We start from the raw sequence: 27,158 nt of genomic DNA, 5'->3' as shown, positions 1-27,158 counted from the left end.
TCTATCTATCTATCTATCTATCTATCTATCTATCTGATTTATATAGCCCATCTCATCAAAAAAAATCTTCCCTCCCTCCCTCCCTCTTCCTTCCCTTCCCACTTCCCTCCCTCTTCTATTTATATCTATCTATCTATCTATCTATCTATCTATCTATCTATCTATCTATCTGATTTATATAGCCCATCTCATAAAAAAAATCTTCCCTCCCTCCCTCTTCCTTCCCTTCCCACCTCCCTCCCTCTTCTATTTATATCTATCTATCTATCTATCTATCTATCTATCTATCTATCTATCTATCTATCTATCTATCTATTTATCTATCTATCTGATTTATATAGCCCATCTCATCAAAAAAAATCTTCCCTCCCTCCCTCCCTCTTCCTTCCCTTCCCACTTCCCTCCCTCTTCTATTTATATCTATCTATTTATCTATCTATCTATCTATCTATCTATCTATCTATCTATCTATTTATCTATCTATCTGATTTATATAGCCCATCTCATAAAAAAAATCTTCCCTCCCTCCCTCTCTCCCTCTTCCTTCCCTTCCCACTTCCCTCCCTCTTCTATTTATATCTATCTATCTATCTATCTATCTATCTATCTATCTATCTATCTATCTATCTATCTATCTATCTGTCAGGTTTATATAGCCCATCTCATCAAAAAAAAAATCTTCCCTCCCTCTTCCTTCCTTCCCTTCCCACCTCCATCCCTCCCTCTTCTATTTATATCTATCTACCTACCTACCTACCTACCTAATTTATATAGCACATCTCATCAAAAACAAGCTTCCTTCCTCCCACTCGTTGTATGGGTATGCTGTGTATATACCGTGTTTCCCCGAAAATAAGACCCTGTCTTATATTTTTTGGAACCCCGAAATAAGTGTTCGGCCTTATTTTCGGGGAGGTCTTATTATTTTGGGGCACATGGAGCAAGATGGGGCTCCTCTTGCCATCTTACCTGATTTCCAGCTCTGCGTTTAAATATTTTCAGGGAGTGCTTATTTTCGGGCGGAGACTTATTTTAGCGCATTCGCTCAAAAGCCCGATTGAGCTTATTATCAGGGGGATGTCTTATTTTCGGGGAAACAGGGTACGTACAATGACAATAAAGTTATTATTATTAAAATAAATGCTGGATAGAATTGCACGCTCTAGTGGAAGGTGAGGAGTCTGTGTTTAGGGGACATTCGGAGGCAAAGGAATCAGGAAGAGGTTGCAAATTGTTCAGAGCCACTTATATTTGCGTGAATTCCAGACACACAAAATACTACAAAACCTTTCTGTGCGACACTTCCTTAGGAGACAGGTTGTTGCACAGGGCCTTCCTGCTAACATTCATCTTCACACCTTCAAATACACGAACAAAAGTTGGAACTAGCAAGCCACGGCTTAGGTGAATTGCCACGCTTATCCGTGGCTGCGGACCGAAGGAAACGAAGGGACCGAATTTCAAAAAAAAAATAAAACCAGACTTCTCCCTTACTTCCAAATCAAAACGAAGAAAAAAAAAACAACGAGCGATTCACAACGTTGTAAATACTATTAAAGACAGTGTGATATGACATGACATCCTTGGAATTTATCGTATGAAAATCAATAGGCTCCCCCCCCCCTTAAGATTTATAGGGCCGAGGCATTAATCAATAAATCACAGATCACATTCAGATAAACATCTTGGCCATTCAACAAATTAAGAGCAGCCAGTGTTTCTCTCAACGCCAAGCCTGGAGCAAAATCATCGGTTTGGGAATTCTTGCATAGAGTCGGCTTTGTTTGAGGATGGCAAGAAGAAAAAACAAAGTTTAATCTGTTTAACTCTGGGTGTATACATATCACGGCTTCAAGTCTGTATCCTACTTGTAATGCATAATAGGAATGGAATGGAATAGGATAGGGTAGGGTAGGATAGAAATGGAAAGAAGAGAAGATAAAATATGGAATAGAATGGAATAATGAATTAGGCTTGACTAGACTAGACTATAATAAAATAGAATGGAATGGAATGGAATGGAATGGAATGGAATGGAATAGAATAGAATAGAATAGAATAGAATAGAATAGAATAGAATAGAATAGAATAGAATAGAATAGAATAGAATAGAATAGAATAAAATAAAATAAAATAAAATAGAATAGAGAAAATAGAACAGAAGAGAAGAAGGGAGAAAATAGAAGAGAAGAGAAAGAGAAGAGAAGAGAAGAGAAAATATGGAATGGAATGAAATAATGAATTAGACTTGACTAGACTAGACTATAATAAAATAGAATGGAATGGAATGGAATGGAATGGAATGGAATAGAATAGAATAGAATAGAATAGAATAGAATAGAATAGAATAGAATAGAATAGAATAATAGAATAGAATAAAATAAAATAGAATAGAGAAAATAGAACAGAAGAGAAGAAGGGAGAAAATAGAAGAGAAGAGAAAGAGAAGAGAAGAGAAGAGAAAATATGGAATGGAATGGGATAATGAATTAGAAGAGAAGAGAAGAGAAGAGAAGAGAAGAGAAGAGGAGAATAGAGAAAATAGAATAGAAGAGAAGAGAAGAGAAGAGAGAAAATAGAGAAGAATGGAATGGAATGGAATGGAATGGAATAGAATAGAATAGAATAGAATAGAATAATAGAATAGAATAAAATAGAATAGAATAGAGAAAATAGAACAGAAGAGAAGAAGGGAGAAAATAGAAGAGAAGAGAAAGAGAAGAGAAGAGAAGAGAAAATATGGAATGGAATGGGATAATGAATTAGAAGAGAAGAGAAGAGAAGAGAAGAGGAGAATAGAGAAAATAGAATAGAATAGAAGAGAAGAGAAGAGAGAAAATAGAGAAGAATGGAATGGAATGGAATGGAATGGAATGGAATGGAATAGAATAGAATAGAATAGAATAGAATAATAGAATAGAATAAAATAGAATAGAATAGAGAAAATAGAACAGAAGAGAAGAAGGGAGAAAATAGAAGAGAAGAGAAAGAGAAGAGAAGAGAAGAGAAAATATGGAATGGAATGGGATAATGAATTAGAAGAGAAGAGAAGAGAAGAGAAGAGGAGAATAGAGAAAATAGAATAGAAGAGAAGAGAAGAGAAGAGAGAAAATAGAGAAGAATGGAATTGAATGGAATGGAATGGAATGGAATGGAATAGAATAGAATAGAATAGAATAGAATAATAGAATAGAATAAAATAGAATAGAATAGAGAAAATAGAACAGAAGAGAAGAAGGGAGAAAATAGAAGAGAAGAGAAAGAGAAGAGAAGAGAAGAGAAAATATGGAATGGAATGGGATAATGAATTAGAAGAGAAGAGAAGAGAAGAGAAGAGAAGAGAAGAGAAGAGAAGAGAAGAGAAGAGAAGAGGAGAATAGAGAAAATAGAAGAGAAGAGAAGAGAAGAGAAGAGAGAAAATAGAGAAGAATGGAATGGAATGGAATGGAATGGAATGGAATGGAATGGAATGGAATGGAATAGAATAGAATAGAATAGAATAGAATAGAATAGAATAGAATAGAATAGAATAGGAGTTGGAAGGGACTTCGGAGGTCTTCTATACCAATCCCCTGCTCAGGCCATTTCAGATAAATGGTTGTCCGGTCAATGAGATATGTGTGATCCAAAATAACTCATCTTCAGTTTAGAACAAACCCCCACCCCCAAACCCCCAAACTCTCCCAGATTTTAAAAGTAGCCAATTTGGGCTCTTTGAGAGCCAATTGTTCTGCTTTTGAACGCCGATTTTCCAAGCGTGGCCTTTCGAAGGTGTTAGTCATGCCTTGTAGTGAGAAGGAGGAGGATACTGAAAATACGTAGATTACATCAACAATAAAAAAAAATGTATTGTGTTCTTAGCATATTTATAGCTTCCAGTTGGGAGAAAATAAATCACCCATAATATTCTCCTTGAGGAGGAAAAATATATATATATATATTTGCTAGTTGCTCGGAGGCAGTTCCAAATCGCCGCAGGTGAGCAGGGAAAACGGACACCTTTAAGGTTTGTAGATCGTCCCCTTATCTCTTTTACCCAGACAGGAGAAATCCCCATTGAAGCAAATGCTTTATTTCCTTTTATTTGACAGAGTCGAGATTCTCCGAGAGGCCGCTGGATTTTCACCTTCCCCTCCGTGACGTCAAGAAGGCAGATTTGGACACCGAAGAAAAAGCGACAGGTTTGCAAATATCAAGCGCGACAAAACAGAAGCTCGGTTTGGAAAACCCGGTTCCAAATTAAACCGGGAGGATTTGGCCCTGTGACTAATTGCATTTGTTATTGGCGGCTCTGACAGTCTACGGCAGCGATGGCTAACCTTTTTGATGTCGCGTGCCAAAAGCGGGGGGAGTCACGCGTGTGCGTGTCCACACCCATGATTCAATGCCCCCCAGCGCCCCACCTCCACACACATGCGCACGTGACCCCCCCATGTTCCCCCTACTTTTGGCACGTGACGACAAAAAGGATACCGGTGAGCCCAGTAGGCCCGTTTTTCATTCTCCTCAGGCTCCAGAGGCTTCCTTGGAGCCTGGGGAGGGCAAAAACAGCCTCCCCCATTCCCTGGAGGCCCTCCGGAGGCCAGAAAAAGACCGGTGGATCTGGAAGGCCCAAAAATCAGCTGTCCGGCACGCACATTGAAGCGGTGAAGCTGAGCTAGGGCAATGCTTGCGTTGTCCACAGATATGGCTCCGCAGATATGGCTCTACGGCATTTCCCTATTGTTTGGGATTTAAGCAGTGGTGAAATGTAAAATTTGTTACTACTGGTTCTGTGGGTGTGGCTTGGTGGTGGTGGGGGTAATGGGACTGGGTGAGCGTGGCCTACTTTCACAGCTGTGTCTCGCGATCATCAGAGCCTTTTTTAAACTTTTAAAAGCATTTTTTTACAACCTATTCGGGCGAACCGGTCCAAACCGGGAGTATTTCACCCCTGGATTTAAGGATAAATCACAGTAAATAAATTTGGAGGCTGTAACCAGCAGTAGCCACAGCTGTCGACCTCCCACCTCTGGGCTCTGTTGTGGGGGGGCGGAAATGATGCCACACTGGTGTTACCTCTCTTTTCTCCAAAGTAGAGCGTCTGCTGAGCAGGATTGGACCATTGGAGCGAGGAATCTTCTGGGTCCTCCACCTTGCAGGAGAGGACGACTTTCGAACCCGCCACCACGACTTCATCGGAGGTCGCCGGCTGGCTTCCTGTTTACAAAAAAGAAAAAAAATGGATGCAGAGATTGAGCCACAATTTAGGGGCGTCGTCGAAAGCTCGTTTTGGTCCCTTCTTCACCTAACCCTGAAACCCACTCAATTTTTTTGCCAGCAAGGGGGAGTTGCCAGCCTCTCCTTCTCTTTTGGGACGTCTTGAGGACTAGAAGCTTAGGTCAGCTTTGGATGCTAGCCAACGCACCCCTTTCTTCCGTTTCCCGCGGCTTATTTGACCAGCCACCAAGCGAAGGAACCAAGACGAGGTGGCTCAGTGGCTAAGACGCTGAGCTTGTCGATCAGAAAGGTCGGCAGTTCGGCGGTTCGAATCCCTAGGGCAGGTCTCCTGCGCGAGCAGGGGGTTGGACTAGATGACCTCCAAGGTCCCTGTTACTGTTACCGACTCTCTCGGCGGCACCAGCAAAACAGGAAAAACTTCCTTTCGTGATTGACCCCTTTAAGATTTCCAAGTCAAAGCGCTTCATTGATACCCCCCCTCTCCTCCTCCTCCAAGAATTCTGGGGGTGACTTTCATCTCAGCACATTCTCCACCGCGTAGTAGTTAATCCAGGAAAGGCAGGTCATGCCCCGCTCCCCACTCCCAGTTCCTCCCTCCTCTTGCCCCCACGGGCCGTCCCATCCTCTGAAGGACTCACAAACATCTCTTGGACGGGTTCCCAAGCCCAGAGCTTCTGCTCCTGCCAGCGCCCCCTCCCAACTCCACCCCAACAAACAACCAGTCCCTTGTCTCGGCCCGGCTGCCCCCGTGTTACTATTCAGAGTGGGCCCTTCGCAAACAGCCACATCGAGGGAAGCTTCCAACACTTCACATGACAAGGCCGGCCAGCCAAGGAATTTCGCCAAGTGGGCGCAATCAGGTTTGGTCCGAACGGCTGAATTAGATTTTCAGAAGGCCCGCTGGGCACGGTCGATGAGTCCCGAGAGAGGGGGGGAGAAGAGTTCCCAAAGAACTGGGACCCCCCAATCTGTCCTGCGTCCCCTAAGTGGTGGTCGAAGAAACCTTGTTCGTAGCCAGATTTAAAAAAAAAAAAAAAAAGAGCCAGGTTCAGATGCCAACCAGTTTTCGCGCCCGTTTCTGGCTCCTTGGCCAATTGCTAAATTGGGATTGGTCCTGCCTCTGGCCCAGTGCTGAAATCCAATTTTTTAAACTACCCGTTCTGTGGGCGTGGCTTGGCGGGCGTGGTGTGATGTGATGTGGCTTGGAGGGTGTGGCAGGGGAAGGATACTGCAAAATCTCCATTCCCACCCGACTCCTGGGGAAAGGATATTGCAAAATCTCCATTCCCACCCGACTCCAGGGGAAGGATACTGCAAAATCCCCATTCCCTCCCCACTCCAGGGGAAGGATACTGCAAAATTCCCATTTCCTCCCCACTCCAGGGGAAGGATACTGCAAAATCCCCATTTCCTCCCCACTCCAGGGGAAGGATACTGCAAAATCCCCATTTCCTCCCCACTCCAGGGGAAGGATACTGCAAAATCCCCATTTCCTCCCCACTCCAGGGGAAGGATACTGCAAAATCCCCATTTCCTCCCCACTCCAGGGGAAGGATACTGCAAAATCTCCATTCCCTTCCCACTCCAGGGGGAAGGATACTGCAAAATCTCCATTCCCTCCCCGCTCCTGGGGGGAAGAATATTCCAAAATCTCCATTCCCACCCCACTCTGGGGCCAACCAGAGGTGGTATTTGCCGGTTCTCTAAACTGCTCAAAATTTCCGCTACCGGTTCTCCAGAACCTGTCAGAACCTGCTAGATTTCACCATTTTCTCTGGCCCCACCTGATGTTCGGACCTAGGCTCCCTTAACAAGCAGGAGGCAGAAATTGGTTCCGGCAAAACTTCTTTTATTGACACGACTGCGAATTACTGTTCATTCACAGTCAGCAAGATTTGTCCAAACAGTTTTGCAAAGGAATAGTTATCAACACAGACCTTATCTTGTTTGGCAAGCTGCCATGTAACTTGTTTCCAACTGCAGTACGAGGCCAAACTTGGCACAGAGTCTCTCAAAGTCAAGGAATGAATGAATTGTTTCCTGCAAAAGCCCACTCCCCGTTCGCTCCTCTTTTGTTTCCTACGGGAGGGGCCAATCACCTCCAAGGTGTGGCTTTACTCCCGAGTTGACTCTGTTTTCTGAGTTGTTCTTGTCTTCTGGCAGCTGTGCGCATGCGCACACTGGGAACGGGCTCCAGCTGTTCCTCTGCCTCACTGCTGTCTTAACTCCCTCTCTGCCTCCGACGCAGAGCCCTCGTCCGAGCTTTCCCCAGCCCCCCAGGACTTGTCCATATTCCTCCCAACCTCCTCACTATCCGACTCTGCTGCCGACTCTGCTGCCAGCTCTGCTGGCCGCTGGCGGGGCACAACACCCGATGCCTTCCCAAAGCTTGCAGATCCATGGCATGGGTAGAAAGGTTTCCCTTTCCCCAACATTTTATTGCTTTATCGAAGTATAATATAAAACGCAAAAGAAAAAAATAGGAAAACAAAGGAGGGAAAAGAGAAAGGAAAAATGCATAGGACAAGGAGCCTGGATAGCTCTGCAGATAAGGCACTGTAATTTAACACCAGCTGCCTGCAATTACTGCAGGTTCGAATCTCGCCAGGCTCAAGGTTGACTCAGCCTTCCATCCTTTCTAAGGTAGGTAAATTGAGGACCCAGTTTGTGGGGGCAATAAGCTGACTTTGTATAAATATACAAAAGGATGAAGGCTATTGCTTAACGCATTGTAAGCCGCCCTGAGTCTCCGGAGAAGGGCGGCATATAAATCAAATTAAAAAAAAAAAGAAGGGGAAAAAGAAAGAAAACATGTTTCAAGAAAACTCCCCACTTCTTTTGAATAAAAAGCAGGGGTGAAATGCTCCCGGTTCAGACCGGATCGGGCGATCCGGTAGCGATTGTGGCAGGTGGTTCGGAGAACCGGTAGCGATGGCGGTGCGAGGCTCCACCCACCTGCCTGGGTGTCATTACTTCCTGGAACCAGTAAAGAAGGTAAGTAGATTTCACCCCTGATAAAAAGTAATAGTATAAAACCTCATTTCTTAACTTCGATATAACACAGGTGATCGTCCACTTGCAACGGTTCGTTTAGTGACTGTTCAAAGTTACAACGGCCCTGAAAAAAAAGGTGACTTAACGACCGTTTTTCACACTGATGACCATTGCAGCATCCTCATGGTCACGTGATCAAAATGCTCGGCAACTGGTTCATACTTACGACCGTTGCTGGGTCCCCTTTGGCGACAAGCAAAGCCAATGGGGAGGCCAAGTTCGCTTAACCACCGTGTGGCTCACTTAACAACTGCAGCGGTTCACTTAACGGCCGTGGCAAGGAAGGTCGTAAAACGAGGGCAAAGCACCCTAAACAACTGCCTCACTTAGCCAGAGAAACCCCGAGCTCAATTGTGGTCCTAATCTGTCATAGATACTAGCTGTTTCTATAGCAACAAACCGATCTAATCGGCAAAGTTTCATCCTTTTTCCTCCCACCTCAAGCACAAAGTCCAGAAACGGTTTCCAAGCAGAAACAAAATTAACGGTGTCCTTTTCCTTTAATCGGAGCCGTCCATTTAGCCATCTCTGGGATGGAAAGGCTTCCAAGGAGATCCTTCCATCCTCCAGAGGTGAGAAACCGGTCCATGCCAGATGTGCTGGGTTCATCTTCTTTTTTTGTCTCCATCTTCTCGTCATCCGAGGCGTTAATCCTCGTGCCGCGGTGAGTTTAGTTACCTTCTGCTGTCAGAAGTCATCCCCTGTTTCTGGCTTTTTAGTTGCCATGGGAAGAGAGAGACGGGTTTTGCACTGTCTTCCTAGCTCAGAATATACGCGTCCAGGATCCTTGTCACTCCTTAGCTGTCAATCATCCCAGCTCAAACCGAACGAGGACAAGGTGGAGTTATGGCGAGAAAGGGGGAGAGGTGTCACTCTCCAAAACTGGGTCAAGGAAAATGCGCACGGTGGCAGCGAAGGAAAAGATCGGTTTCTTTCTTTCTTTCTTTCTTTCTTTCTTTCTTTCTTTCTTTCTTTCTTTCTTTCTTTCTTTCTTTCTTTCTTTCTTTCTTTCTTTCTTTCTTTCTTTCTTTCTTTCTTTCTTCCTTCCTTCCTTCCTTCCTTCCTTCCTTCCTTCCTTCCTTCTCCTCTTCCTCCCCAGACAGCAAAAGAACAAGCTGGTTTTGGCATTCAGCCTTTGCAACCTGTTTCTGTTTGTTCGGCAGCCAAAAAAAACCCAGAAAAGGGAATAAATAAATAAATAAATAAACACGGAAAAAAATTGCCCGTGGAAGCGACTTGCTGGAAAAAAAAAAAAAAGCAGGGATATTTTACGTTTCCTCCAGCTACAGACTTGGGGGTGGGAGGAAAAAAAGGGGGAATCTCCGGAAGCAAAAAGGGACTTGGTGGAAAGCATCTGTCTGCCACTTTTGCAAAGTTCAACGAAGACCGACAAGCGAGGCTTCAAAACAAGAAGCGAAGGAATCTCGGATGAGATGGCTGAACGCTTTGCACCATCCTGCCAGCCTGAATGCCGATTTTTTGTTTTGTTTTGTTTTAGCCTTTCTCTTGCAAACCTTGGCAATTTGACAAGATTTCTGGGGCAAGGGAGGCCACCTGGAAATGTACGAAGAAATGGTCAATGTCCTGTGGATTCTGTGAAGTTTCAAAGCTGTTTTTTTAATTTTCTCATTCATGAACTCCATTTGTCCAGAAAGGAGAAAGATTTTGGGGGCTGAGAGTGTTGTTGTTAGTTGTGAAGTCGTGTCCAACCCATCGCGATCCCATGGACAACGTTCCTCCAGGCCTTCCTGTCCTCTACCATCCTCCGGAGTCCATTTAAGCTCACGCCAACTGCTTCCGTGACTCCATCCAGCCACCTCCTTCTCTGCCGTTCCCTTCTTCTCCTTTTGCCCTCCGTCGTTCCCAGCATTGGGCTCTTCTCCAGGGAGTCCTTCCTTCCTTCTCCTTAGGTGGCCAAAGGATTTGAGTTTCCTCTTCGGGATCTGGCCTTCTAGAGAGCAGTCAGGGTTGATCTCCTCTAGGACTGACCGGTTGGATGGCCTTGCAGTCCAAGGGACTCTTAGGAGTCTTCTCCAGCACCAGAGTTCAAAGGCCTCCATCCTTTGGCCTTCTCAGCCTTCCTTATGGTCCAACTTTCACCGCCGTCCATTGCAACTGGGAAAACCATAAGCCTTGACTAGACGCACTTTTGTTGGCTGAGAGTAGATCTGGATAATTTTTTTTAGCCCTTCAATGTGATCTCCCTTAAGATTACCCCATGGTGTTCAGGAGGCATCAGAAATATGTTCAACCCTCATCTGCATAAGCTTCACCCTTCCTTTGCATACCCCAGCAGTCCCGTGTTTTCTCTCTCTTCCAGGTGTAATAGAGATTCGTGCTCCGAACATGTTCTGTAACCACAGAAAGCTGACTTATTACACGTAGTCCTTGACTTACAACGGGTTCATTTGGTGACCGTTCAAAGTTACTCACCATTGAAAAAAGTGACTTATGACCGACTTTCTTTTTCTTTCTTTCTTTCTCTCTCTCCTTCTCTCTTCCCTTCCTCCCTCTTTCTTCTTTTCCTTCCTCTTCCTTCTCTCTCTCCCTCTCTCTTTCTTCCCTCCCTCTCCTTCTCTCTTCCCCCTCTCTTTCTTCCCTTCCTCACTTCCTTCCTAATTCTCTCTTTCTTCCCTCCCTCCCTCTCTTTTTCTCTCTTCCCCTTTTTTCCCTCCCTTACTTCTTCTCTCTTTCTTTCTTCCCTCCCTCCCTCCCTCTTTTTTCTCTTCCCCCTCTCTTTCTTCCCTTCCTTTCTTCCTTCCTCTCTTTCTTCTCTTCCCCCTCTTCCTTCCCTTCTTCACTCCCTCTCCTTCTCTCTTTCTTCTCTTCCACCCTTTCTTTTCTCTCTTCCCCCTTTCTTTCCTCCCACCCCTTCTTTCTTCTCTCCCCCTTTCTTCTCTTCCTCCCTCTCTTCCTTCTCTCTCTTCCCCCTCTCTTTCTTCCCTTCCTCCCTCCCTCTCTTCTTCCCTTTCTTCCTCCCTCCCTCTCTTTCTCTCTCTCTCCCTCCCTCTTTCTTCTCTCCCTCCCTCCCTCCCACCCTTCTCTCTCTTTCTCTCCCTCCCTCCCTCCCTCTCAGCTGCAGATCCATGCAATTTCCTTTCCATGCTCTCCATGCTATGCCAAGGCAGGAGACTTCCGTATGGGCAGTCTGGAGCCCTCCCTGGCCTCCACGCTTGGCTTGTGTTAGCCGGCCCAGCAGGCCTGCCAATTAAATCCGCGTTCTCTCGGCAGGCCCACACGGAGCTGAGCAGCAAGGTGCCCCATCATAAACGTCCTCTTTATTGAATGGGCTCGGTGGCTTGGAGTGCCTCCTTCCTCCCTTGCCAATCTTGACAGCTTTCAATGTTCCTCTTAATAAAGACGATAAAAGAGACGCCTCTGCCACTGTCCTAGGGAAGAGGAAGGAAGGAAGGAAGGAAGGAAGGAAGGAAGGAAGGAAGGAAGGAAGGAAGGAAAGACATGGAGGGAGAGAGGGAAGAAAGACATGAAAGAAAGGAGAAAGGAAGGAAAACATGGGAGGGAGGGATGGAAGGAGGAAGGAAGAGAGGGAGGGAAGAAAGACATGGAGGGAGGGAGGGACAAAGGAGGGAGGGAAGGAAAACATGGAAGGAAGGAGGAAGGAAGGGAAACATGGAGGGAGGGAGGGATGGAAGGAGGAAGGGAAGGAGGAAAGGAAGGAAAACATGGAAGGAGGGAGGGAGGGAAGAAAGACATAGAAGAAAGGAGGAAGGAAGGAAAACATGGAGGGAAGGAAGGAGGAAGGAAGGGTTGGAGGGAAGAAAGACATGGAGGAAGGGAGGGGAGGGGAGGGGAGGGAGGGAGGGAGGAAGGAAGGAAGGAAGGAAGGAAGGAAGGAAGGAAGGAAGGAAGGAAGGAAGGAAGGAAGAGCTTGCTTCTTGAACAGTGACGGATCCCACTCTAGGCTAATCTGAATTTTATTTTGAGAAAGGGGCTGCCCTGGTTGCGCAAGAACCCAAAGACCCTGCCAAGGGCTCCCTGCAAAACAGAAGGATGGGTAAGAAAGGACCAGAGCCGCACCCCAGATCATGGAATGCTCTGTAAATCGATTCCAAACACATCATATATTACAAGTAATCCCCGATTTACAACCAACAGCTCACTTAATATCCGCCTTCCTTAGCAACAGAAAATTCCAGTCCTCATTGTGGTTGCAAGTCGAGGACCATCTGTAATCACTCCCCGTGTCTTGGCATTTTTTTCCGCCACCGGAAAAAACCCAAATGGAGAAGCTTCAGATTTTGCAGCTCAGACAGACTCAAGCTACCGTTTCTGGTCTCCAGAGGGCCTCCAGAGCCTGGGGAGGCCCTTTTCATCCTCCCGGAGGCTCGAGAAAAGCCTCCGGAGCCTGGGGAGGGCAAAAACGCACTCCCCGCCATGGTGCAGGCCACGCCCACCATGGTGCAGGCCACGCCCACCATGGCTACGCCCACCCAGCAACCGGGCAGAGAACTCCTTGCTAAAATTTTGGAAGCCCACTCCTGGCCCAATCCTCATCCACCAACTGAACAAACCAACATTCCTGGTTTGATGTCATCCTGCCGTTCTACAAGTCTGGCTTCCTCTCTAATTTTTTTCCAAAAGTCCCATTTCACAGCCAAGCGCCTGCCGAAAACGTCATTTTTTTCTCATTCTTCCTGTAAAAATAATAATAATAATAACCCCCGCCGAGGCTCTCTCATTTTAAAATAAGCTGTGTTTATTTTGAAATCCACCCCGATCCAAAAGGACGTTTTCGGGAAGATGATTTTAAGCCCCTCTTGTAAAGTTACCAGGTATTTCATCACCTTGAACCAAGGTCTTCCCTGCATTATTAAGAGACTTCGACAGGAGTTTCTGAAAGTCTCTTTTTGGCTTGCGGAGAAGAGAGTTGTGTCTCTCCATTTCCGATATTGGCTGAGTTATTGACTTCTGGGGGTCTCTTTTCCAAAGCTACGGTCAAGAAATAGACTTCATCGCTTGCCTGCTCCAGATTTTAATCCATCAGTGCCGAGCACTCATGACAAACTTCTAAAGAGAGAGCTGCTTAAGCCACGGAGATCTGATGCCTTTTGAACAGAATATTAGTCTTGGAAGGGACCTTGGAGGTCTTCTAGTCCAACCCCCTGCTCAGGCAGGAGATCCCATACCATTTCGGACAAATGGCTGTCCAGTCGCTTCTTAAAAACCTTATTTTAAGGGAGGGAGGGAGGAAGAACAGAGTTGGAAGGGATATTGGTGGGCACAGAAGTTCGGCTCCATTTTCGGCCCTTCTGGGCCCACCGGAAGTAGGGAAACAAGCTGTTTCTTTCTTTCTTTCTTTCTTTCTTTCTTTCTTTCTTTCTTTCTTTCTTTCTTTCTTTCTTTCTCTCTTTCTCTCTTTCTTCTTTCTTTCTTTTTTTTTTTGAGAAATCTGGATTTCTCGCCCGGAGCGGGGCTGGAATGGATGACCTCTTAAGATCCCTCCCCATTCCACGATTCTATCCCCTCTTGGTCACACTGAAAAGGAACGATGTGCAGAGGGAAACCCCCCCCCCCACAATTCCACCTTCCCGTTCTCATCCAGTTTGATGAAAGAAGAATCCGCTTTTGAAATTCTTTCTTTTTTTTTTCCCCAAAGAAGGCAATTTTGTTGGAAATACTCCGGGGTGAAGAGCGGTGATGGCGCACATATTTTGTTGCAGAGAGGCAGTGTGTGTGTATATGTGTGTGTGTAGGTCTTTGTGTGTGTTACACACTCCCTTTCATGCTACAAATTCTCTCTCTCTCCACAGGGAGAGAGAAACCTGGGTTTTTTCATCTCTCTCTCTCTCTCTGTTTTTTTTCCCTCTCTCGCTCTCTCTTTTAATAAACTTTCCAATTTGTCCAGAAAAATCCAGTCTCCATCTGGCGTGGAAGGAAAGATTTCATTTTAATACGGTCTTTTGACTCAGCGGTCTGGGGCCTGCGAGCTGAACGAGATAAGGCAGGAGGGAGAGGGACAAGGATGAGGCAGGATCCAGCTCAAGCGTTGTCTTTTGTGGTCGACACAACCCAGAAGGGTGCAAAAAAAAAAAAAACACAAAAAAAACCAACAACCCTAAAATGATCTTGAGAAGAGATGCTGAGATGCTGGAAAAGGAATTCCTCGGTGGTTGATGGTTCAGATCAAGGGGGAAGCATTCTTGCTCTCTCTCTCTCTTCCTCTTGTTGTGCTAGCTGGCTAAAGCAATAAAACCATTTATTCGTCTGTTGTGACTCTTTTCTTCATCCTGGGTTTACAAACATTTTCAAGTGAAAAGTCCCAAACTCTTCCTTTAAAGAAAGGAGCTTTCCAGCAATTCCTCAGCTGGGAGTTTGTTTTTTCTCTCTCTCTCTCTCTCATTCTTTCTTTCATTCTCTCTCTCTCATTTTCTCTCTTTTTCTTTCTCTCATTCTCTCTTTCATTCTGTCTCGCTCTCATTTCTCTCTTTCTCCTTCATTCTCTCTCTCTCATTCTCTCTTTCATTCTGTATCTTGCGTTCATTCTCTTTCGTTCTCTCTCTCATTCTCTCTCTCTCTCTTTCTCATTCTCTCTCTCATTTCTTTCTCTTTCATTCTCTCACTTTCTCTCATTCTTTCATTCTGTATCTCACTCATTCTCTAATTCTTTCATTCTCATTCTGTCTCTCATTCTGTCTCTCATTTCTCTTTCTCTTTCATTCTTTCATTCTCTCTCTTTCTCTTATTCTCTTTCATTCTGTATCTCACTCTCATTCTTTCTCATCTCTTTCTCTCTCTCTCATTCTCTCTCTTTCTCCTTCATTCTTTCATTCTCTCTCTCTCATTCTCTCTCATGTCTCTCTTTCTCATTTCTTCCTCTCTTTTTCATTCTCTCTTTTTCTCTTTCTCTCATTCTGTATCTTGATCTGATTCTCTTTCGTTCTCTATCATTCTCTCATTCTCTTTCATTCTCTCATTTTCTCTCTCTCATTTTCTCATTTTCTCTCTCATTCTCTCTCTCATTTCTTTCTTTCATTCTTTCATTCTCTCTCTCTCATTCTTTCATTCTGCATCTCACATTCTCTCATTTTCTTTCATTCTCATTCTGTCTCTCATTCTGTCTCTCTCAATTCTCTCTTTCTCATTTTCTCTCTCTCTTATTCTCTCTTTCATTCCGTACCTCACTCTCATTCTCTCTCATCTCTTTCTCTCTCCCTCATTCTCTCTCTCCCATTTCTCTCTTTCTCTTTCATTCTCTCCTTCGCTCTCTTTCTCTCATCCTCTCTTTCATTCTGTATCTCACTCATTCTCTCATTCACTTTCTCTCTCTGCTGTGTATCTCTCTGTGTGTGTAGTCCTTAGGCATCCAAAGAGCACCAGGTTGGGGAAAGAAGAGAAATTCAGACTGAAATGTAATCACATTGGCAGGAGCTTCGCGGATCACTGAATCTCAGTTTCTGCCAGGCAAAACGTTGGCTACGAGAGCCTCCTTGATTGACAGCCCTCCGTAGGAATCATCCTTAGTCATTACCGTTTGCAATTTTTGCTAATATACTGTAAAGTGTTTTGAACACAACGTTCCCTCATACTCCTACTCCTCCTAACTAGACACACACAGAGAGAGACACGCTTTTAAAAGCACAATTTCCATGCATGCATTTTCAGGAAAAGGCCGCTCAGTTTGGAAGGATGACACAATTTGATCTGCCCTTGGCAGATCCTCTTCAGCCCTGGGTTGAGAAGATCCCAGAAGATCGTGTGGCTGAAACAAACCTAGTTTTGTGGTCAGTTGTGACTGTCCGGGAGGGGTGGGGGTGGGATGGGGGCTTAGAATCCAACTTTTCACCTTTTAAGCCCCATTGAAAATAACGAACGTTATTTTCCCAAGAGAATTTCTACGTTGATGGACACGTCGCCAGGTTTTAAAAAATCTTTTAAAAAGTGACTGAATGTATCAGTAGTGGGTTTCAAATTTTTTTACTACCGGTTCTGTGGGCGTGGCTTGGTGGGCGTGGTAGGAGAAGGATACTGTAAAATCTCCATTCCCTCCCCACTCCAGGGGAAGGTTACTGCAAAATCCCCATTTCCTCCCGATCAGCTGGAACTCAGGAGGCAGAGAATAGATGGGGGCAGGGCCAGTCAGAATTTTTACTACCGGTTCTCCGAACTACTCAAAATTTCCGCCACCGGTTCTCCAGAACTGGGTCAGAACCTGCTGAAACCCACCTCTGGAATATATCCTATACAGGCAGTCCTGGACTTATGACCACAATTCAGTCCCAAATTTCTGCTGCTGAGCCAAGTGAGTTTTGCTCCATTTTATGACCTTTCTTGCCAGCATCGTTAAGTGAATCACTGCAGCTTTTTAGCGAGTCACACAGTTGTTAAGTGAATCGGGCTTCCCCGTGGACTTTGCTTGTCAGAAGGTCGCAAAAGGGGATCACGACGGGGATGCGGCAACCGTCGTAAATATGAAACCAGTGGCCAAGCATCTGAATTTTGAGGAATTTTGACCCTGGGGATGCTGCAATGGTCATAAGTGTGAACAACGGTCGTAAGTCACTTTTTTCCAGTGTTGTTAATTTTGAACGGTCCTTAAACAAGCTGTTGTAAATCAAGGACTATGTAAGCTATACTGACACTTCTTACATCTTCAAAGATTTGAAATTGGGCAGCATCCTGCATTTCATCTCAAATATTTCTGAGTTCTTAAGAGTTAGCTTGATTTTCATCCCACAAATTACCAATAACAAGAACAAGAACAAGAAGAGGAAGAAGAAGAAGAGGAGGAGGAGGAGGAGGAGGAGGAGGAGGAGGAGGAGGAGGAGGAGGAGGAGGAGGAGGAAGAAGAAGAAGAAGGAGAAGGAGAAGGAGAAGGAGAAGGAGAAGGAGAAGGAGAAGGAGAAGGAGAAGGAGAAGGAGAAGGAGAAGAAGTAGTTGTTTGAATGATTATGTAAACCAAAGTACAGAAAAATTGCTACAGGCTGTGAAAACGGAGAACATTATAAAAACAACAGGAACAAAGGCAGAAGATAAGGAAAAACAGCTGGATGACAGATTAAATAGATGGAAAACCAAAGCTTTGAATGGACAGCACTTGAAAAACATTGAAGGAAAATGTGACGACAACTTGACATGGGCCTGGCTTAAGATGGGAACCATCAAGAAAGAAACGGAAAGTTTAATACTTGCTGCTCAAGAACAAGCACTACAAACTAAGGCCATGAAAGCAAAGATACAAAAATCCACTGACAATCCAAACTGCCGACTTGGCAACGACAAAATCAAAACTGTTTCACATTTAATATGTGAATGCAGCAAAATCGCACAAACTGATTACAAAGCTAGACACGACCGAGTTGCTACATTAGTCCACTGGTCATTATGTAAAAAATACGACATAATCTGTATCCGAAAAGTCATGGGAGCACAAAGTGGAAAAAAGTGATCGAAAATGAGACAGTGAAGATCTTGTGGGACTTTCGAATACAGACGGATCGTCACTTGGAACACAACACGCCAGATATCAAAGTTGTCGAAAACCGAAACGTACAATTTATTGACATCGCGGTACCAGGAGATGCCAGAGTCGAAGAAAAAGAACTGGAAAAAATCACGAACTATCGTGACCTGGCCATCAAAATTACACAGCTATGGATGAAACATGTAACAGTGATAGCCACTGTCATTGAGCACTTGGTACCATGTCCAAGGATTTTACAAAACACATCAAGAAATTGCAGCTTCCTGCAATAACACTAGCGGAACTGCAAAAAACTGCGCTACTCGGAGCATCATATATTTTAAGAAGGTACTTGGTTGATCCCTAGGATGCTGGCAGAAACTCATATCAACCATTAGCACCAGTCAATGGTATTTGTGATGCATTTTTAAATGTCCAGTTGACTGAGTTTCATGTTTAATGAATAAAAGAGATGATAATAATAATAATAACGAATAAAAGAAATAATAATAATAATACTGCAATAATAATGATGACGGAGAAGTAGAACATGGCTAAGAACATGCTTTTTTCCCCTTTTTTTTGGTCCTCCAAACTAAGGCTTTACAATAATAAGAGCAAAAATGAAGAGCGAAAATTAAGCAACCGTCTTAATAGTAAAATAAATTCAAAACCGAGGATCAAAAATGCAGCAGACTCATTAAACATTAAAAGCTTTCAGGATTTCAGTCTTCATTTGATGTATGGTCCAAACATTTCTGCCAAATGCTGCTTTTGCATAAATTGAATCCCGAAGACTTCCTTTCTTTTTTCCCCCCACCTCCAATTGTTAAAATTGCAAATAATTATACCATAATAAAAGTCCTTGCCACCGTACGCCTTAGCTGAATACAGCGTGGAAGCTATTATTCTAACAGTCAATCAATTACAAGGTTTGCCCCCCCCCCAACGCTTTTAATCTATTAACCGTCTCTGTTTGGCTTAATTAATTAATTAACTAAGTAGTATAAATATTACTCTTCCGATATAGGTGATGTTATCTAAGATGACAGTTGTTCCTTAATAAGAGAGAGAGAGAGAGCGAGAGAGAGAGGAAGGAAGGGCTGGTAAAAAAGAAAGAAAAATTATAACTGAATTGCCCCGGACCAATCTTTCAGTTTTAATTGCTCTCAATTAACAATCGATAATTTCATTAGCCTCTTATTAATTCCTATTGGTTCCATCATGTTAGCACTTCGATAACGTAACTCGCTGTTCAAACTTTGCTGGGACTTCTTCTCCGTTTGCAAATCGTACAACAGCCCTGCAGGGGAACCTGGCTACATTCTGTCCATTTTATTTATTCACTAGGACCGTGATGGCGAACCGGTGGCACGCGTGTCAGAAGTGGCACACAGAGCCCCTCTCTGTGGGCACATGCACCGTCACCAGCTGTTCTTCTGTTTTCCTGGTCTTCACAGGCGCTGGAGTGCTGGAAAATGACCTGAAAATGACCTTCCCAACCCGCTTCCGACAAGCAAAGTCAATGAGGAAGCTGGATTCACTCAACGGCCATATCCGCTTAACGACCGGCACAGTGATTTGCTTAATAATCATGGCAAAAAGGTAAAATTGGGCATAACTCATTTAACAATGCCTTGCATGGCGGTGGAAATTGTGGTTTTAATTATAGTTGTAAGTTGAGGAGTAACTTGCATAGAGTAATTTGCCACTGGTTGTTTGAAATCTATCGCACCCAAGTCTCTTAAAGTCTTGAAAATAAATAAATGACCCCTGGGGATCAAGCTTGGAATCTGGAATTGGGGACGATGTGATTTTATTCTCACAGAAATCCCCAAATCCTCCATTCACACCCAATCCTGGATGAGAAATTCATGCTTTTCCAGCGATTGTGACATGGCCTCAAACTGCCCTTCAGAAATCAGCAAATCCTGCCTGAGTTTGGGGCACATTTGCATGCACACGTGCACAAAAATCAGCTGTTAGGAGAACGGAAGGCAAAAAGACATACAAAATATTGTGCACAGCGTTTTTTTTAAAAAAAGGAATTCAAAACCACGCAAACTAAGAACGGAGTTTGGGACGAGCTTCATGGACGTAAGCCTAAATAAACCCGTGTTGAAACTCAACAAATTCACATAAGGCCAAGCGCTTATAAGACAGGGTCTTATTTTCGGGGGAAACGCGGTAAAATCCTCATCCAACCACAAAGCTCTCTAGGTAACCTTGATTTCCTTGCATCCCTTCTCAAAGTCTTTGAAGAGGAAAGATGAGACATCACTATAATTTCCTAAAAATATCAGGACAATGGCAAGGGCACGAAGAGATGTTTTGCATCAGCCGAGGGCTGGCATGAAGATGCAAAAGCGGGGGGCGGGGAACGGGCTTTTAGTTCGTCCCCCAGGAAAAAAATGTAGGAGGCTGTTTCTTGACCTTAAATCTCTCCTGGCAATTCCAGGTCCTCCAGTTTATATGTCAATCAAATTTATTTACTGCTTTCTTTCGGGATTCTCCCATCCTTAGCCTTGATGGCTTTCCAAGAAGAAGAAGAAAGAGGAGGAGGAGGAGGGGGGAGGAGAAGAAGAAGAAGAAGAAGAAGAAGAAGGAGAAGGAGAAGAAGAAGAAGAAGAAGAAGAGGAGGAAGAAGAAGAAGAAGAAGAAGAAGAAGAAGAAGAAGAAGAAGAAGAAGAAGAAGAAGAAGAAGAAGAAGAAGAAGAAGAAGAAGAAGAAGAAGAAGAAGAAGAAGAGGACGGAGGAGGAGGAGGAGGAAGAGGAAGAGGAAGGAGGAGGAGGAGGAGGAGGAGGAGAAATAATGATTAGAATTTGGGCTTAATGATGACATGACCTTTCTGGGAAAGAGAATCTTGGAAGATCTCCTTTGGTAAATTTAAAGCAAGGGTATTTCTTAGAGGTAGGTTGGTGAATTAATTCCAATCGGCTTTGAATCCATTCAGATCGGAAAATCGGGCCGGATCGTTTTAGGCGTGTTGTGGCTCTCCAGCGGCCAGCAGATCTGGCAGCAGATTCGGACAGTGAGAAGGTTGGGCCAGTCCTGGAGCCTGGGGAAGGGACCGATGAGGACTCTGCGTCCGAGGCAGAGAGGGGGCCAGGGCCGTCTGACAGTTATCAGCTGCCTTCGGAGTGGGGCAGTGAGGAGGGAATGGAGATTTTGCAATATCCTTCCCCTGGAAGTGGGGAGGGAATGGGGATTTTGCAATATCCTTCCCCTAGGAGCGGGGAGGGAATGGGGATTTTGCAATACCCTTCCCCTAGGAGTGGGAAGGGAATGGGGATTTTGCAATACCCTTCCCCTAGGAGTGGGAAGGGAATGGGGATTTTGCAATATCCTTCCCCTAGGAGTGGGAAGGGAATGGGGATTTTGCAATATCCTTCCCCTAGGAGTGGGAAGGGAATGGGGATTTTGGTAGCAAAATTTTAGATTTCACCACTGCTCTTATCTAACCATATCCTAAGGTGCATCTCTTCACTTGGTTTCCTGAGGTCATTCCAACATACCAGTACATTTACTCACTGAATTAGGAGGTTTGATCGGGTTGCATTCAAATCAAGTTTCCAAATCAAATCTTACGACTGTCCTAGTAGGTTGCTGGCAAGTCACTTAGCTCTCTGAATTTCTCAATTCAGAAAAAGCTGTGCTTTGCCCAAGGCAGGCGCAAATCGAAGTTACTGCATCCAATTTTGGTCGCCACGATATAAAAAAGATGTGGAGACTCTAGAAAGAGTGCAGAGAAAAAGCAACAAAGTTGATTAGGGGACTGGAGGATAAAACAAATGAAGAACGGTTGCAGGAATTGGATATATCTAGTTTAATGAAAAGAAGGAGTAGGGGAGACATGAGAGCAGTCTTCCAATATCGGTGCTGGAAAGGTTTGCCATCACTGATATAGGGTTGGATTAGAAGACCTCCAAAGTCCCTTCCAACTCTGTTTATTCTTTCTACCTTTGCAGAACAGAAAGTCCATGTTTGCATGGCTCTAATCTCAAATGCAAAGCCTTTCTGTATACTTCCCCTCCCCCACACTCATTCCTAGAGTTTTTAATTTGTGGGGATGCTTGATGCAAAATTCTGAAGAATTCCAAAGCTTGCATATATATGATGCCTACCAGAATCCTTCCTTCTTTGCAGTTGACAGTTAGTAATAGGGAACCAGAGAAAGCTGGGCCTTTAACACGCAGTCAGGCTGCAGCTAGGATAATGAAGCAGCAGAAAAAACTGCTGCCCTCCAATCAGGACACAGAGTTGCAGGCTAACCAGCGTACGTCAGCAGCAGTGAACATAGAAAAGCGACAACTCCGATCTCGCAGCATACCCACAGCTTCTAAACGGAAAGTAGGGGCCCGATGATGACAAGTTAGAGAGCTTGTCGAAACGTTGCCAAAAAGAAAACTTTTAAAGTGTTGGTTAGGATTTTAACCAGAGTTTCAAAAGACCTTACAAAGTGTTTTGTTGGGATTTTGGAGGATCTTAAGCTGGGATTTTAGCCAGGATTTTAAGCATTTCAACTAACAGACTTTTAATGACGCATATATATATATTCCTCTTCCTCTTTCTTTTTTTTTCTTTTTTTTTGGACTGGATCTGCCCAGCTACAAAAAAAAGTATTTTTCTTCCTCCAGATCAACACAGTTATGTTTTTTTTTTTTCCAAAGTAGGAATTGCTCGGAGACATAGCCTCTGTCGAACGCATGACGCCTTATCATCAATTTAAATTTGCTGGGATAAGGGGAACCGTCAAATCTGCTGCAAGCAGATTGCGGCGTTCTCAATCAAAGAGACAGGGAGGAGGGCAAATGATAAACAGATGCTCTGTGTGTGTGTGTGTGTCTGTGTGTACTACGGAGCGTGGTTCTCTCTTTTTCAAAAAAACACACCACCTCAAATTCCAGGATGGCATCCGCTCCACCCTCCCCGAGTTTGCAAAATCAATTAAGACGTGGCCATTTTTTTGTTTTTTGTTTTTTCTGGAAGAGGTGAACGTAATTAAACAGGCGACAAGGAAGGAATCGAATTAGCGATATTTAATTCTAACTCGCATCTGATGCAAATGAAAAGCAATCCAATTTAGGTTTTGTCCTGGCTGGGTTTTCCCTGCTGTGTCTGGAAAACACAGCAACTCCAAGCCTGAAGTTTGAATGCCAAGAATATATATATATTCTTCCTTAAATCCTTGTTTTTAGGTGAAGGGGAATTCTGTTTCCCTGCTTTGAAAATTCTGGAAACTTTCCCAGTTGGTATTTTAGTCCCAGGGAGATATGACATGTGTCCTGCCCAGAAGTGTTCCAAAAGAGTGGAGTTTGAAAAACTGCCTTGCTTAACAACAGTCCAGTGGAGGTCATAAGTCAAGGACCACCTATAAGCCTCTCCTGCCTCATGTCCGGACTGAAAATTATAATAAATGCACAATGTTTTCCGACAAGTGTATCAAAAGACTGCTGGGGTGGTGGTCTTCAGGTGAATTGAGCTCTCTTCCACTTTCAGTGCTCGCGCTTCGAAGATAGACTGCCTCTGAACAGGGGAGCTCGGCTCATACGTTCGCCCTCACGGGTATAGGATCTCTTGCTTGAGCAAGGGGTTGGACTACAAGACCTCCAAGGTCCCTTCCATCTCTTCTCTTCTCTTGTCTTCTCTTGTCTTCTCTTCTCTTGTCTTCTCTTCTCTTCTCTTCTCTTCTCTTCTCTATTTTCTCTCTATTTTCTATTCTATTCTACTCTACTCTACTCTACTCTACTCTACTCTACTCTACTCTACTCTACTCTACTCTACTCTACTCTACCCTACCTTCTCTTCTCTATTCTATTCTATTCTATTCTACTCTACTCTACTCTACCCTCTCTTCTCTTCTCTTCTCTTCTCCTCTTCTCTTCTCTATTTTCTCTCTATTTTCTATTCTACTCTACTCTACTCTATTCTACTCTACCCTACCCTACCCTACCTTCTCTTCTCTTCTCTTTTCTCTCTTCTCTTCTCTTCTCTTCTCTTCTCTTCTCTTCTCTTCTCTTCTCTTCTCTATCCTAGATCCCTTCCAGCTCTATTCTGATTTAAGTATAATTTCTTCTTCTTCTTTTCCTTCCCCTTTAGGTGTTTGCCAAGGTATTTCCCTAGGAAGAGGTTTAATCTGACCTCTAAGGAGCATAGAGAAAACAAAACCAAAATAAAAAGAAACGGAAACGACAGCCGCCCAGCAATACTGAGTGTGTGTATACGCAACCAGGGGATCAGCTCCAGGGAACCGGGAAGAGGTAGAGCAAGCCGATCTCTCAAGCGTGACTTGTGTAAAGATTCGGCAGGGTGTGTTTGCCTATGCAGAATCCCAGCTGGGGATTGTGTGCCACACACAGTTGTGTGCTGTGTGCCGGGAGCAACGTAAGAAATCAAAAGAAAACCAGAAATCTAAAAATCTCACGTAATAAACGTTACGTTAGACGAGTCCTTGTCTTTCGTGGCAGGCCAAGCTAGGTTTGTGGAAATGGGGTTTTATTGTCGTAAGGTGCGATGGGAGAAACCTGGAGGCGTGCTCTTAAACCGGCCCTGGTGGGGGGGGTAAGCCATTTTCTCCCTCCCCAGGCTCCAAGATAGCCTCTGGAGACTGGGGAGGGCGAAAAACGGGCCCTACCAGGCCCACTGGAAGTCAGGAAATGGACCGTTTCCAGCCTCCGGAGAGCTTCTGTGTGTGGGGGGAGAGGCTGTTTTCGCCCTCCCCAGGCTCCAAGAAAGACTCTGGAGCCTGGGGAGGGCGAAAAACGGGCCTACTGGGCCCACCAATAACCTTTTTGCCATCGCGTGCCAAAAGTGTGGGGAGCACAGGAGGGTCATGCGTGCGTGCACGGGGGCACGGGGGCACGGGGGGCATTGAATTATGAGTGTGGGCACATGACAGCAAAAAGGTTAGCCATCACTGTATTAGAGGGTTTCGTGTAAGGGCAGGTTGTTTTTACCTGATTTAAGATCGGTTGGGATTTATTTTCGATAAATTATGGATGCTATACGTGTCATTCAGCACAGTATTGTCAAACTTCCTTTAAATATGCATGCCTCTTTTGTTTGCCTTCTCAATATTGGTTTAAGGAGGTCGGGCGCTTAAATGGTGAACTAATAAGGCAAGCGTTTTGTAACAATTGTGTTTTCCTTTTGAGTGGTGCTACCCTTCGGAAAAAAGACACGCAATAAATTCTTATTAGAAGTAATGAGCGGCGGATTTGCGTGGCGCTCGGTACACAAAATGACATTTACACCTCCGTTTATCGAGGGATAAACAGAGCGGCGGGTATGTAAAACGGAAGGGGTGTCGAAAAAGATTTCGCGGCGATTTATAGCTTGTCAGCTGAGATTTCTGATCCATCTTGTTTATAGCCATCTTGGCTTTCCTGTCACCTGCCGTGACTCGCTTTCAGCTCCAATCGAGGGAATCCCCCCCCCCAAATTAATTGTTTTAAAAGCTGAGTGAGATTTTCCACAGGGCTTTTTCCCCCCCAAAAAATTCGAAAAACCAGGAAAAGTTTCAGGATGGACAATGTACGGTGGATTTTATTAATCTCAGTTCGTCTGTTGGTAGAATAGAATAGAATAGAATAGAATAGAATAGAATAGAATAGAAAGTGGAAAGGAAAGGAAAGGAAAGGAAAGGAAAGGAAAGGAAAGGAAAGGAATGGAATGGAATGGAATGGAATGGAATGGAATGGAATGGAATAGAATAGAATAGAATAGAATAGAATAGAATAGAAAGTGGAAAGGAAAGGAAAGGAAAGGAAAGGAAAGGAAAGGAAAGGAATGGAATGGAATGGAATGGAATGGAATGGAATGGAATGGAATAGAATAGAATAGAATAGAATAGAATAGAATAGAATAGAATAGAATAGAATAGAATAGAATAGAAAGTGGAATGGAAAGGAAAGGAAAGGAAAGGAAAGGAAAGGAAAGGAAAGGAAAGGAATGGAATGGAATGGAATGGAATGGAATGGAATGGAATAGAATAGAGTAGAATAGAATAGAATAGAAAGTGGAATGGAAAGGAAAGGAAAGGAAAGGAATGGAATGGAATGGAATGGAATGGAATGGAATGGAATGGAATGGAATAGAATAGAATAGAATAGAATAGAATAGAATAGAATAGAATAGAATAGAATAGAATAGAAAGTGGAATGGAAAGGAAAGGAAAGGAAAGGAAAGGAAAGGAAAGGAAAGGAAAGGAAAGGAAAGGAAAGGAATGGAATGGAATGGAATGGAATGGAATGGAATGGAATGGAATGGAATAGAATAGAATAGAATAGAATAGAATAGAATAGAATAGAATAGAATAGAAAGTGGAATGGAAAGGAAAGGAAAGGAATGGAATGGAATGGAATGGAATGGAATGGAATGGAATAGAATAGAATAGAATAGAATAGAATAGAATAGAATAGAATAGAATAGAATAGAATAGAAAGTGGAATGGAAAGGAATGGAATGGAATGGAATGGAATGGAATAGAATAGAATAGAATAGAATAGAATAGAATAGAATAGAATAGAATAGAATAGAATAGAATAGAATAGAATAGAATAGAATAGAATAGAAAGTGGAATGGAAAGGAAAGGAAAGGAAAGGAATGGAATGGAATGGAATGGAATGGAATGGAATGGAATAGAATAGAATAGAATAGAATAGAATAGAAAGTGGAATGGAAAGGAAAGGAAAGGAAAGGAAAGGAAAGGAAAGGAAAGGAATGGAATGGAATGGAATGGAATGGAATGGAATGGAATGGAATAGAATGGAATAGAATAGAATAGAATAGAATAGAATAGAAAGTGGAATGGAAAGGAAAGGAAAGGAATGGAATGGAATGGAATGGAATAGAATAGAATAGAATAGAATAGAATAGAATAGAATAGAATAGAATAGAATAGAATAGAATAGAATAGAATAGAATAGAATAGAATAGAATAGAATAGAAAGTGGAATGGAAAGGAAAGGAAAGGAAAGGAAAGGAAAGGAATGGAATGGAATAAAATAGAATAGAATAGAATAGAATAGAATAGAATAGAATAGAATAGAATAGAATAGAATAGAATAGAATAGAATAGAATAGAATAGGAATAGGATCTGGAAGGGACCTTGGAGATCTTCTAGTCCAGCCCCCTGCTGAAGCAGGAGAACCTATACCATATCAGACAAGTGGCTGTCCAGTCTCTTCTTAAAAACCTCCAGTGATGGAGCACCCACGATTTCTGGTGGCAAGCAGTTCCACTGGTTAATTGTCCTCACTGTTAGGAAGGGCCGCTCTCCTCAGGGTTCCGATGGCGAGCCAATGTCATCTGCCGGTTTCCCAGGGGTAGGGCGTTCTCTCTGGGTGCTCCCACCCTCTGGAATGAGTTGCCTACCGAGCTCGGGACGGCTCCCGATCTCCGCTCCTTCCGTCAGGACCTGAAGACTTGGCTGTTCGAGCCAATAGGCTGACTCTGATTC

At 43.8% G+C, this 27,158-nt stretch overlaps 1 protein-coding gene across 1 annotated transcript in view; it reads right to left on the bottom strand.

Moving 5' to 3' along the window:
- CADM3 (cell adhesion molecule 3) overlaps positions 1-27,158 on the bottom strand; it is a 104,517-nt gene that overhangs the window by 17,334 nt on the left and 60,025 nt on the right. Inside the window, exon 2 of the mRNA XM_060694388.2 lies at positions 5,059-5,199. Coding sequence (XP_060550371.1) covers positions 5,059-5,199 — 141 coding nt within the window. The remainder of the gene's footprint in view (positions 1-5,058; positions 5,200-27,158) is intronic.

This window comes from Pantherophis guttatus, chromosome 18 (assembly GCF_059756535.1).
Source record: "Pantherophis guttatus breed Tessera chromosome 18, ASM5975653v1, whole genome shotgun sequence".
In the NCBI taxonomy this organism is placed as follows: Eukaryota; Metazoa; Chordata; class Lepidosauria; order Squamata; family Colubridae; genus Pantherophis; species Pantherophis guttatus.
This window is presented reverse-complemented; position numbering and strand designations above follow the sequence as displayed.